Source organism: Sander lucioperca, chromosome 11 (assembly GCF_008315115.2).
Source record: "Sander lucioperca isolate FBNREF2018 chromosome 11, SLUC_FBN_1.2, whole genome shotgun sequence".
NCBI lineage: Eukaryota > Metazoa > Chordata > Actinopteri > Perciformes > Percidae > Sander > Sander lucioperca.
Genome location: NC_050183.1, coordinates 38,528,066 through 38,541,738, shown reverse-complemented (window position 1 = coordinate 38,541,738; position 13,673 = coordinate 38,528,066). Strand labels below are relative to the sequence as shown.

At 41.2% G+C, this 13,673-nt stretch overlaps 1 protein-coding gene across 2 annotated transcripts; it reads left to right on the top strand.

The window, feature by feature from the left end:
* Positions 1-66: 66 nt before the first annotated feature.
* abhd17ab (abhydrolase domain containing 17A, depalmitoylase b) lies at positions 67-12,728 on the top strand. 2 transcript variants are annotated; one of them, XM_031318285.2, is made up of 5 exons: positions 67-490; positions 1,466-1,836; positions 4,202-4,396; positions 5,219-5,398; positions 8,801-12,728. In XM_031318285.2, exons 2-5 carry the CDS (start codon positions 1,472-1,474, stop codon positions 9,024-9,026), a joined length of 966 nt encoding a protein of 321 aa, XP_031174145.1. In that variant the 5' UTR covers positions 67-490; positions 1,466-1,471; the 3' UTR covers positions 9,027-12,728. The 2 variants fall into 2 exon arrangements, with proteins under 2 accessions (XP_031174145.1, XP_031174144.1); XM_031318284.2 differs by having other exon boundaries at positions 67-826.
* The last annotated feature ends 945 nt before the right edge of the window (positions 12,729-13,673 follow it).

Genomic DNA, 13,673 nt, shown 5'->3' with positions numbered 1-13,673 from the left:
ACAGACTGATAACAAGTTTCCCATAATTGTCCAATGGAAACTCCTTACGTCACATCCTGTCAGCTGTCGCTTCCGGACGCGGTGAAACGGCAGCGAAGAAGGAAAACACCGCACGTAGCTACATGGATTAATTTAAATGACAAGACGCCATCCATAAATTCAGAGGAGACGCCAGCACCTCTCCAGAGTGGATTCATGAACACAAATACACCCGTCGGAAACAATGTGTTAACGGTGTTTTACATCGGGTGTCCGCGAATAAGCGTTGTTTTTAACTGAGTAGCCGTGTTTTTGTTTTCTTGCTAGCTTAAGCCATCGTAGCGTTAGCTGGTACGCTTGTCGTTATTCTTGATATATCACTCAGTTGTACAGGAGGAGACGGTGTTGTGTGAGTTGTTTGATTGCGATTGAAAAGCGTTCAGGATTTGTTTCTTGGTCACTTTGCAGGTAGACTGCTTTGGAAACGCTCGTTCCTCACTGTCAAAGACAAGTAAGTTACAAAAGTTATAGTTTTCCTAAAATATCCAGGGCACGTTTGGGAAACAAAACATTGTGTCTGAAGTGACTCGTCACCATCTCAACAAATGGACAAAATGGATGTGATCTGGACTTCAGTCCCCACACAGGCAACACAGCAGATACTTTGTAAATAACACTTCCCTGTCAGTCCACTACTTTTTCCTCCTCCTGCTGACAGGGCACTTTACAAACCGTATCCTGTGTTTGAATATTTGACTGAAGTGGAGGAAGTCTTCCTTGTTTTATTTTTGTTTCGGGCGCAACTTCTTTTTGACTTTAACTTAGACTAGGCTCTTCAGCTCAACAGGTAGGTCTACTGTTGTCATATACATCTATTATATATTTGGGGTAATGTCATGTGGGGCTCTATCCAATAATTATTTTCATATTAGCTCAAAAATATATTTAAGTGATGAGTCATAATCATTATGGTTTACCAGAGCCCTAAAACTGGCTTATTTAGTTTACCCAACATTCAAAAAGTATGCAGTATTAGAGCTGCAACAATTAATCGATAAGCTGATTGACAAAAAAATAAGCAGCAACTATTTGGATAAGTCCTTACTTGTAAATATCATTTTTCAAGCGAAAACATTGATTCGTTTCAGCCTCTCAATTATGAGGGTCTGCTGCTTTCCTTTGTCTGATGTGACAGTGAACATAATGTTTTTAAACATTTTTTTTTTTGTCAAACAAAAAAAGTCACTTTGAGCTTTAGGAAATTTTGACACCCATTTTTCACTGTTTTCTGACATGTATTTATCCATAAACTAATGATTTATCAATCTTTACATGTTACAAACTAGCTGTTGTAGAAACATTGTCATCCTCATTGCAGCCACACTTTGCCTTATATTATTACATTGTAATAAGTATCTCATTGTGTAAACACTGGGATGATGTGGATTCATTAGCACAGTGATCCTCTTGTCTTCCTCCTGCACAGTGAAGGATGAATGGCCTCTCTTTCGGCGAGCTCTGCTGCCTGTTCTGCTGCCCGCCCTGCCCCAGCCGCATTGCAGCCAAGCTCGCCTTCCTGCCCCCTGAGCCCACGTACGCCTTTCTTCCAGACCCAGAGGCAGTCCCTGCTGCACCTGGGGCAACGGGGACATCCAGCCTGCGGGCGCGGAGCATTGCATCAGTTGCTGGAAGCGGAGGGGCCGGGCCTTTGGATGGGAGGTGGAAGCTCCACCTGATGGAGCGAGCAGAGTTCCAGTACTCGCAGAGAGAGCTGGACACGACAGAGGTGTTCCTCACACGGTCCAGCCGAGGAAACCGAATCGGCTGCATGTACATTCGCTGTGTCCCTAATGCCAGGTAGGTAGTTTGAAAGGTTTTGTTTCATAGACCACAGCTTGATTGACCTTTTCATATTCATGTTTTGACAGTGTGTCACATTTCCTCAGAAGTGTTTCCACCCCCTTCTTCCTTGTCAGTCTTCTTTCACTCACATCCAGGTCTACTTCCTTTACTTGTCTCCCTGTTGACTCAGCTGTCTCAAAAGATTGTCTCTTCCTGCTTTTCCATGGATCACTGCTATTTATAATAACAGTTTCTTTAAAGCGTAACTCTCGCCAAAATACAATCTAGGGTCTTTTTGTGAATGTACCCGAGTCAAACTTTCATTTAAAAGCATAATTAGGACGGAAACGCCACTTTTAAGATTGACCGTATTTTCGTTTTTCATTCAAATGGCCTTTTGAATGGGAGAGCTAGGGGCACTACTATGATCGCATCAAAATCACTATTTTTAAAACTCTAAGAAGACTCGACACAACATGAAACTTTGCTCAAAGTATCACCAGGGTATCACCAGGGGCTCTACACATGAACTCCAGCATTGAGGACATTGTTTGTGAACACAGAGTTTACTAAAAAAGGTTTTGAGCAACTCACTTTAGCAGTTGTTGTTTACGCTATCCGCCATTTTCTCAGTCAAGAGTCCATCTCTGAATGCGAATGAACAGACTCCATAGGAGGAAATGTCATTCTTATATGAGGCTCCTTTTTCAACTACAAGGTGAATATTTTTTTTCACTAACTAAACTTAGCTAACTAATAGCTAACGAACTAAGCTTTTGGAGCTTTCCATCTTTACTCTCCTCCCTCGACTATTTTTGACTTGTGAGATGGACGGCGACCGGAAAACCAACTGCTAAAGTGAGTTGCTCAAAACCTTTTTTAGTAAACTCTGTGTTCACAAACAATGTTCTCAATGCTGGAGTTCATGTGTAGAGCCCCTGGTGATACTTTGAGCAAAGTTTCATGTTGTGTCGAGCCTTCTTAGTGTTTTAAAAATAGTGATATTGATGTTATCATAGAAGTGCCCCTAGCACTCCCATTCAAAAGGCCATTTGACCGAAAAACTAATCTTAAAAATCTTAAAAGTGGCGTTTCCGTCCTAATTATGCTTTTAAACGAAAGTTTGACTTGGGTACATTCACAAAAACACTCTAGGTTGCATTTTGGCGAGAGTTACGCTTTAATTCTTAAAAAAACAAAAATCATTTTTCATTCTTGTTTGTCCTGCAGGTTTGTAGGAACTCAAATGTTGAGTTTCACCCGCACTTGTAATTCTGCCTCATGATAATGATCATACTAAAGAAGCGTCACGCTCAGTAACAAGATATCAGTTTTCAGAGACTTATCATTTCCAGCCATCTGGCTGTCTCTCTTGTAGGTTTGTGTCACTGTATTTATTGGCAGTGATTGGTAGATAGTTTTATGAGAAGCGATCTTATCATTTAGTAGCAGAAGTTTTCTTATATGTGCCCTGAGATGTACTGTAAAAGTACAAAACTTCAGTTTTACGCCCATCCTGCTGCAGTGTGCTGCTGCTGATTAATTTACTAAATCAATTAAAAAGACATGGACAGGCTTGTGTTACAGTCTGTGTGTCTTGTATTAATGTCTAGCTAGTATTACATACGAATGAATCCAAACTAGACCTGATATGAAAGAGTCATTGTTGTGATCACATTCTGAGTGAAAAGGCCACGAGCAAAGCCACGAGCCATGAGTTCATAAACAAAACCACTGAGGGAGGATTTCAAAACAGTCAGTGTGTAGAAAAAGTATCCAATTTCTCAAGAGAGCACAACAAGCATTCATGAATAAAAGGCAAGGGCTAGAATACCCAGCTTTTATAGTGGATACTCTGCTTCTCGGGTTGTGCAAAATGTCTGGAAGTAAGAGTCATTTGACAAGAGTGGTAAACCAATCCTCCAACATGCAGCACTATTAGACAAAGACATATTGGCCCGGAGTTCAGCGGTAACCTCGCTATGTTTATCCTAACAACAGGTTGTGTATAGTTTGATTCAGTGTAGAATCACCAGGTTGGACTTGTGGATGGAGAAATAGAAACTGGATTGTTTGTTAGTCAATTTGAAAAGTGTCCGTTTTCATTTTTTTGTTAATCCTTTTTGTGACTCTTTCTGCGTCAAATGAACTCCAGTACAATTCCCCATGTCCATACATGTGATGTGGCATTTGTTTCATTTACTAGTGGTGTTTTGTAGTCATCCTAGATCCTGTCAAAAGGACCACTATTTAAAATGATATATTTCTCTTGTAACAATATCATTGATACTCGTCTATAGACTGCTATATTTCCAACTATACTACTGCTCAGGGATTGTTGGCCCATCTACTAACCCGTCTTTTGTATGTGTCCTTTCAGATTCACAGTGCTCTTCTCCCACGGTAACGCCGTCGACCTGGGCCAGATGAGCAGTTTCTACATCGGCCTCGGCACCCGCATCAACTGCAACATCTTCTCCTACGACTACTCGGGCTACGGAGTCAGCACTGGCAAGCCCTCTGAGAAGAACCTCTACGCAGACATAGATGCTGCCTGGCATGCCCTGCGCACGCGGTATGATATGATACTGTATAGGCTACCGGTAATTGGCCCATATACGTCCTTCAAGGGATGATTTATTATCCGCCGTATGTTCTGCTGAGACAGGGCGCGTAGTTTAGTTTAGGAGCAAATCAAACCATGTTCCATATATCGACGGATTCCGATATCACTGCATTTTCTTAGGGATACCACTGTCGTACGTCTGGAGAAAAAGCAAGAAGTGGTGAAAAATGAAAGGGGGTCAAAAGAGAAAGATGTGAAGAAGGAGTGAATCAAGGTGGCAGAGGTTGTGATCAGGACAGAGCTGAGATGAAGAGAGCAGAGCAGAGGGTGGACAGATGCCTTGGGAATAAAAAAAGAGTGAGACGGATGGATGAAGGGAGGGAAGGCTTGGGGGGGGGGAGGGAGATGTCTCTCTCAAGGACGCTGTGATGTGATAAAGTGTCTCATTAGTGAAAGCGGAGCTGCCTAAATGCGGCTGTAGCCCTAGGAAAACATGACACCACGGAGCATTGACTAAGGGTTGGTTGAGGTGAATTTACATTTGGGTGTAGCTGTCACTCTTCACTGTGTGATTTCGGCATATTTATTAAATGGTTTTGTTTTCATTGGATGTTCTCAGTACTCTACCTCCTAAGTTAAACATGCTACAATTCATTCATTTTTCTTCATTGTATACTTATAATAGCAACCCTAGACTAAAATCAGTGAAAAATGAAACATATTTCTATATTGTGCCACTGCATCTGTTACTGCTGTACATGGTATGTTACAAGGTACAACCTCCATTAGCTTGCATTATAATGGTTTCTCTGCATCTTTGGTCTTAACCAGGTATGGCATCAGCCCAGAGAATATTATCCTGTATGGACAGAGTATTGGTACAGTACCCACTGTAGACCTGGCGTCACGGTACGAGTGTGCTGCCGTGGTTCTTCACTCACCTCTAACATCTGGCATGAGAGTGGCCTTTCCTGACACAAAGAAAACGTATTGCTTCGACGCGTTCCCCAAGTAAGTCTCTGCTGAGTGTTGCTATCTTTTCTCTGTCTCTTTGTACCCTTTTCAACCAGTCTCTCTTTATCAGCCTCAAATATCAAATGCCGTGCATTGTATGGTTAAGTTGACCCATTTGATATATGACATTAAATAATGCAAATAATTGAGTCTTTATACTCGCTTCTGTCTCATAAAATCCTTAAATAAGGTGCTCATGGAAACATGATACACACACACACACACACACACACACACACACACACACACACACACAGATTACGCAGACTATTTTGCTGCCAGTTGGCATTTCCACATAATTACAGATCAGCCAACAGAAAAGGCTAGGTTCTACTTGCACTTGTGAAAGTGTTTCTTATCCAAGACAAACATCTGCGCTGGAAGAACAGCTCTGTGCTTTCGGAGAGCATTTTGGTGCCATAGTTTCAGTTGTAGTGTCTTTTCTTGGTTAGTGTGTGGACATCATTTTTAAATTTCATTTTCATAGCTGTGAGTAGACCGTCCGATTTCTGTCATATTTCAGAGAAGAACTGCGCTACCTGCTGGAGGGATCTCACTGTCCGACCAAAATCTTTTTCGCTTTGGTCTAAAAGTGATCTTGCACGAGTCCAATCTTAGTTTATCATTAACTTTTAACAACAGTGTAGGACTTGCAGCCCATAACTTTCAAGTAATAAAGTCTTGTCCCACATATTTTAAATATGAATGCCGTTTGCAGTGATCTGCAACATATGCTGTGAGTGCTTATTCAAGCAATGTTTTTTTTTAAAACAGTAACATTTTGGTATTAATAAGCCTGTCCTTCAACACTAAGTAGCCGGTTGTGAAATGCTGTACTTTTATTGCTTCACATTTTGTTATAACCTCCTTTGAGATTTGGTAGCCCACATCTGTGCGTGACTGTAATGTGGGTGTTCACTGTAAATGTGTTGTGTTTTTATTTTTAAATCTTGGCCACTGAACGGATTCCCTTGGCGGGACAGTAACAACGCAGAGTAATGCTGTCATTAGTGAGGCTCTATCCCGTCAAAAGCAGTCAACGCCAGCCTTAACGCCGAGTCTAGTCCCAGATGGTACAAGTGGGTAAGGGAGCAGAGGTGGTAGGAAACCAGGGGAAGCCTTGCTGTGTGTGTAGCGAGCTGAGAAAGCCTCCAGTGTTCGCTTGCTGTTCAAATTCAGAGTGGGCAGCTGGCATCCCTCCTTCCTCTGTGTGTCTGTCTGTCTGTAGCTTTTTCTACTGTTTTCTATGTAAAATATATCTGTTTTCCATGGGAGGACTTTATAACTTTAAGATTTGGCCATTGTAATCTTATTATCTTTGCAGAAGTAGTTCTATAATTTATTTTATATATCTCATTTGGCAATCAACATGTTCATTTCTATCTATTAAAATCTATAAATCCCAAGACTCAACGGTCAAAACTGTACTAAAGAGACTAAATGATAATATGTGCAAATTATCTGCACCCAGGCAATAAGACGATTATTTTACAGTCGATAGACTTCTACAGAGAAGAAATAATAACATTTAAAATATCACGTTCGTTATAAAGCAAAACATATGTTTTATAGCCTCTAACAAGTTACTTCAGCATTCCAGACAAAAATGAAGCTTTGCCGATCCATTAAGATATTCTTGTTTCCAGGGCATGAAGTTAACTTTTTTGACCACCAGCCACTGTGGCAGGTGGATTTTTAAATCCACCTGCCACAGGGACTTTTTACCAGCCACTTTTTTTGTCATAAAGGTGAAAAACAGGAATTGCTGTGTCTCTATGATCCTATCCTGTCCTATTGATGGTAGCCTACTGGTGGACATTGCGCTGTCATCACGTGCTGTAGTATGGGGGCCCGCCTTGATAATCCTGCATAGGGGCCCGGTGTTGGCTCGTTACGCCACTGCATATAAGAGATGAGATGACTGACAAAATCAGGAGTAGCCTATGCGCACCAAAACAACAACAAAACACTGGTGAATGCGCACCATAACACAAGAATTGTTTTTGTATAGTTCTTAAAAATAAAAAAATAAATAAAAAGGAAACTTGTTTTGGGGAGAATAATACTTATTACTATTAATTCATTACTCTGGGCTGAGATTTCCTAGTAACCTTATCAAAAAGGCTCAGGATGCTGCAAATGTTGGTAAAATATGAAAAAGGCTGGTGGATTTAAGACACAAAATAAGAATGTATTAAATGAATCAAATATGAACATATCTGTCATTGTCAGTGGCTTGTTAATCTTTACATTGTTTGTTAATTTCCTATCCTGGCCTGGGACACACATTCATACGGTTTGATAAAGTACTTGTTGGACTTTAACTTATCATTGCACTTACAATAACGAGAGTAGCTGTCCTCAATTTAGGTCATCGTGTAGGTCTCATCTGCGTTTTTTCCTGCATCCACCGTGTGCGTTTGTGTGTGATTGTGTGTGTGTCTGTGCGTGTGTGTGTGTGTGTGTGTGTGTTTGTGTGTGATTGTGTGTGCGCGTCAGTCGCGGGGGAAACGGAGCAGCCCTGCCCGCTGCAGAGAGCCGACAGTATTGAAACAGCAGCAGGTTCAGTGACAGCGTACATTGATGTTAAAATGTATACATGTTGGCAGGACGGTCTGAAATGTTTTGCATCACTCAAATCTCATTGGCTACCCGCCAACGTGGCAGGTAGATTGACAGTTTCACCCGCCAATCACAAAAGTTACCCGCATTTGGCGGGTGCCAATTTCATGCCCTGCTTGTTTCATCTATAACAACATATTTGACTGACCAGCAAACTGACCCACCACAATTTCCCTTTTATATGACCTGATCCACAGCGCCAGTGGTTTATGAGTTGAACTGTACGTCACCACTAACCTAGTCTCGCTTTGCCAGACCTTCCTCCACAGCGCTGCGGAGGAGGGTCTGGCTAGTCCACACAGCATTCCAGGATGGGAGAAAAACGTGCTCTGGTTTATCGTTTCTTCAAACCAAATTGTCTTGGGAGGTGCTAAGCACCGGACACGATGACGGTGACGCTGCAAAATAGCCTCGGGAAGGAACTTATTTTGGTGGATCATTTGTACGTTCAAAAAAGAGAACTCAGATTGGACAGATAGTCTAGCTAGCTGTCTGGATTTACCCTGCAGAGATCTGAGGAGCAGTTAACCATAGTCCTCATGAATCGGCCAGAGTTTAGAATGCCAACACAAAGAAAGCGGAAGGTTGAGGGACATCTGGCCTAAAAAGAGTGACATCCGGTGGAATTTCCGGTGCACCTGAACAATCCCGGAAGTGGAACGTCGTCGATATATAGACTACCATTAACCTGACCTGTGCAATCTGCTTTTAGAGCTCTGTAATAAAAAAAATCTGACCTCTTCTTCTTTTCCCATTCCCCCTTTTTCATCTTTTTAGCATTGAGAAAGTGTCCAAAATCACATCCCCGGTGCTCATCATCCACGGGACAGAGGACGAGGTCATTGACTTCTCCCACGGCCTGGCTCTGTTCGAGCGCTGCCCCAAGGCTGTGGAGCCTCTCTGGGTGGAGGGAGCGGGACACAACGATATTGAATTGTACAGCCAGTATCTGGAGCGCCTGCGCCGCTTCATAGGACAGGAGTTGGCGGTACAGCACGCCTGACCATCGCCACCAGGATCATCATCAACATCATTTTTCTGTGTCCAAGATGGAGATGTGTCCAAGAGTCATCTCCCTCCGCTTACCACGGCTTCCGGGGGGGTTTAATGCTCCACGTACTGCAGTGCTTTATTTCCGGGGGCACAGTACGCCTTTAATGGACCACGGTTTGATGCGACATGGAGAAAACAAGTGTGTTCATAAACACCCGGAAGAGCGTGAGTGTGAAAGTCTTCACAAACTGCATTTTTCGACTGTTGTTTTTTTTTTTAGCAGTTACTTTAACAGCACAGCTGCCATGTGTTACGTGGCAGCAAATTTATTCCGATACTCTGCAATAATACGGACAGTGTCCACAGGAAAAAAATACTTCAAATGATTAAAGGAGATTTAACACAACAACAAACTCATAAGTAATCATGTAGATCAATTGCATTGTGGTCCGCATGAACATTTTCCATCAATTTTCCAGCCTACTCATAGTTTGTGTGTAACTTTAATTGTATAGTTAAATAGAAATGGTGGAGAATGGGAAACACTAAAGAAGACTCTCAAAAGTGCTTGTGACACGTGTTGGGGAATATTTTAGTTTTTCTAATTATCAGAATAGCAAACAGGTTTGTAACCAAGTTCTCTACGGTTTCTGTTAGTAACCCATTGTCCAATTTAATGCAATCCAAATTCAAAGCACTACAGCCGTGTTTCCATTCACACATTTTTTTGCGCATTTTGAAGTATCACATAGGGCTGGACCTGAATATGCGACTGCTCGTTCGTTGGGGAGGTATTCGGTTTTTAATTTTGGGATTCTTTTTTTCAATAGGCCCAACCTAGAACAGAATCCTTAAAAATGAATCCCTTTGGGGCGCCCCGGTAGCTCACCTGCTTGAGCATGCGCCGCATGTACAAAGGCTCAGTCTTTACCGCAGCAGGCCGCGTGTTCGATTCCAACCTGCAGCCCTTTGCTGCATGTTACTCTCCCTCTTTCTCTCCCTTTCCTGTCTTCAGCTGTCCTGTCTAATAAAAGGCCTAAAACGGCCAAAAACTCATCTTTAAAAGAAATGAATACCTTTAATTAAACCGAAAGACACTTGTTGCAGTGCAGTGTTTCCATTTGAGCTCAGTTTAAGAGTATTTTCTGCCTTTTGCTGTCTTTCTCTTCTCCTTTGATCTTCGTGTTTCACCGAGGGTGGGGCTTTGCACACACACACACACACACACACACACACACACACACACACCCACCCCGGTGCAGAGCAGAGAGAAGTACAGTGACGACTCATAGTTAGTTACCAAATACTCGTTGAGTAGTTCCGAAGCCCAAAAAATGGTATTCGGTACAGCCCTAGTATGGCATTAGAAAAGCTCTATGGAAACGGCAAAATTCGATTTCCGTTTAGAGTGGTTGAGTTAACTGTATCGTCATCTTGTAATTATTGGTTGTGTAGCGTTGGACTGCATTATATTTAACAGTTTCTAATATCCTATCGCCTCTATTTGATACATACATGCATAGAGATGAATTTGAATATTGCATCTTTAATTAGGGTTCTACATTAGTTTGTTGTTTTTGTTTATTCAGTCAGCTAAATCTCCTCAGATCCTTTGAGCAAAGACTTCTGAAAACACATTCATCTAGTGTGTGAGGTCTTTTAATCTTCAATTTAGAACCAAGTAACGAAGCCAACTAGGATCCCAAAGCTGAGGTGCAGACCAGATGTGTTTTGGTGAGCCGTAAATTTTTTCTTCTCTGTGCCACATCTATATCCCAGTAATGCAGTGGGGTTGGCTGTTTTTAAAGAAGTTCAAGAGCCTCAGAAAGAAAATACCTCCAGCTTTTTCATTAAGTGGAATGTCTGAGAGTCTGTTAGTCCTGTCCGCTTTGTTTTAGTCTTGTTTGTCTTGTTTATGTCTCACACCAGTAGGTCATAGCTGTCAGTGAAGTTCCTGTTTCCATCAGTGTCTAGAACAGAGAAGCAACTACACACTAAAATTAAACAGGCCTCGGTTCTTTTTTAATCTCTTTAATGCTGTCTGACGGCCATCTTACTCATTTGCACTCTATCTTGAGGGGCAGTTTGTCAATTTGAGGAGTGAATGACCGTTGACAAAAAGAATTGCTTGTCAATTTTCTCATTTTAATGATTGATGAGCTTCACATTCTGATGAATTAAAATCATTCCCACTCCTATACAGATAAGCACAAGAACAGATGTTTTATCACAACAAAATGGAAGCAGTATGGTTCTTTATTTGCCGTACAGCTTTAACAGAATAAGCAAAAAGCTCTTCTGAGAAACTGAGACTTGAGCATTAGAAATTCGACAGAGCGACAACGTTTTGGCACATTTATTGATAACTGCTATTCCACTACTATTCTGTGCTATAGGTAGAAATAGAAGGCAAACAGGCTGTGTGTACATAAAGAAGAATATCTCTCTTCAAGTCTCTTTCATCTCTGGTTTACAGTCTTTACAAGAACTGCCTATAACATCTGTGTGGTTGTCTGTATGCATACACATACTAGTTAAGTGTGCTTATTTTAGGTATAACTTCTTGGAAACACTATTGGTTTTACAAAACAAATGAACTACAAGAGTGGTACAGTATATTTTCTAACTGCTGGTGTGATTTTTGTAACAATTGAAAACATGTTGTATTGACCTCTTAATGGTTCTTTTTGCGCTGATTATTTAGGGAAATATCACTAACCAATATACAGTAAATTGTCCTGTTTTGCTGCAAAGGCCATCTCTTTCTCTCATATTGTTATCAGTATACAAAAAGTCCTGGTTCAAGAATATATCGCCTGGCTGTCCTGTTCAAGTCATTTTGGGTTGACTTATAAGATCAAGCCTAATCCCTTCCTTTTGACTGCCTACTTTAGATTCACTGCACTCTATCTACTGTCTCCTATCTGATTTACAAGCAGACGTGAGGTGCAGTATAAAGCGTCCATCTTAAAGGTGCAACACTCACTAAGCCACAGAAATTTGAAGCCAAAATTAGAATCTATGGCTTAAAATGAAAAAGAATAAAGTGTTTCCTCTAACTGAGTTGAATTACAAGAATGTGTATGTATGTATATTTTTTTTTTTTTTAGGGCTTTACCCAGCGTACCTGCTGATTATGTTGATAGCTTTATAACCAAAGGCAAAAATGTTTAAATTTAAGTTCTTTTAACTTTTTTATTTATCTATGTGGTTGGGCTGATCTATTTCCACTATATACAGTACATTTAGATACAAATGAAATATGTGATTTATCAGATTGCTAAATGATTCCGTTTTATCATAATTGGTTTCAAATATGCAGCAGCAGAGTTTGAACAGCATTAATTACCAAGTTTAGGGTATTGTTTAGCTTTTTTCAAGCTGTTTATAATTTATCATTTGTTAAAGAGTACAACTAAGCAATACATCAAAGCCGTGAGTTTGAATATGTTTGGGGGGGGGGAAAGAGTGTGTGGAATGATTAAAGAACAATGATGAAGAAGCTTCAAGCAGATAAATGAAAAGCTTTTGTTTAAAAAGAAAATGTTTGGATTTCTGGTGTAACACACATCTGTGGGTATCATTTTTGTCATCACACATTGTTATCCATCGTTTATTATACTGACTAATTTTTAGTTTTCGAAGATTGTCTTTTTTCTCCAAGAATTGAAGAGAAGAAGTTAATAAAACATAATCAGAAATTGGTAATTAACCCGACTCTGTCGCTCTTTTTAAAGGTAGTTCCATCCAATGTATGTGTTGTTTTACATTAAATATGTGCTCTAAGCTGTAAGAGAACAGCCTTTTTCTCCTGAAGTCAATGCAACGCGTGGCTCATTCAGTCCCTGATTTTCCACTCATGGCAGTCCTGGCACACGGTGAATAATGACCTGCCTGTAGTGAAAGGCCTCGCAGGGCTGCACGAGACCGATCCAAGAAAGGCTCGGGCAAATAATTGGTGTGTGTGTGTGTGTTCCCCCCTCCTCTGTGGAGTTGTGTTGCGATGGGCTTGTTATCATCTGTGCCCAAAAAAAAAGGTTCACCTGATGTGTTTTAATTAAAAATGGTACCAAGGGACTCTGTCCCCGCCTCCCCTCCCTCACTCTCTGCCACCACGTTGAGTTGTGGGGAAACAGGAACAGATGGATCATAAGCTGCGCTCACCCTCCTCCCTCTGAACACACACTTGTGCCAGCACTTTTTCAACGGACGACGTAAACAATCTGGTGTCCCTCTCAAATGCTCTTACGGATGATAAAAAAAAAAAATAAAAAAAAAAAAGCAGCTGCAGCTCACATCCCCCTGCGTAAAAGGCAAAGTTAGTGCAGCCTGATCTACTGCATTAAACACCACCACCACCACTGCTCCTCCACACTTAATGTCTTTCACATAGCCCTGAGCACAGAAACCCTTTCATGTTGACATGTATCAAAGGATTGTGGATGTGCTGGGTCTGGAAAACACAAAGAGTTAAAACAGGACTTAGCTCTGAAACCTTTGAATGTTCTCAACTTGGGGACTGTAGTGATGAACATTTAGACTATACTTATCAGTTTGAGAGCTAGAGAAACAGAGTATGAAGGAGCCTGGATGAGGAAATAAAACAGTCCTTCATGCTCATTTGCATTATTGCAGCATGGATGTTGACACTGGGTCA

Bases quoted from the DNA above. Each gene is read 5' to 3' on its own strand.
- abhd17ab (XM_031318285.2), top strand. From the start codon at position 1,472: ATGAATGGCCTCTCTTTCGGCGAGCTCTGCTGCCTGTTCTGCTGCCCG. The intron at 4,397-5,218 runs GTATGATATGAT...GGTCTTAACCAG, and splicing joins TGGCATGCCCTGCGCACGCG to GTATGGCATCAGCCCAGAGA. The intron at 5,399-8,800 runs GTAAGTCTCTGC...TCATCTTTTTAG, and splicing joins TGCTTCGACGCGTTCCCCAA to CATTGAGAAAGTGTCCAAAA.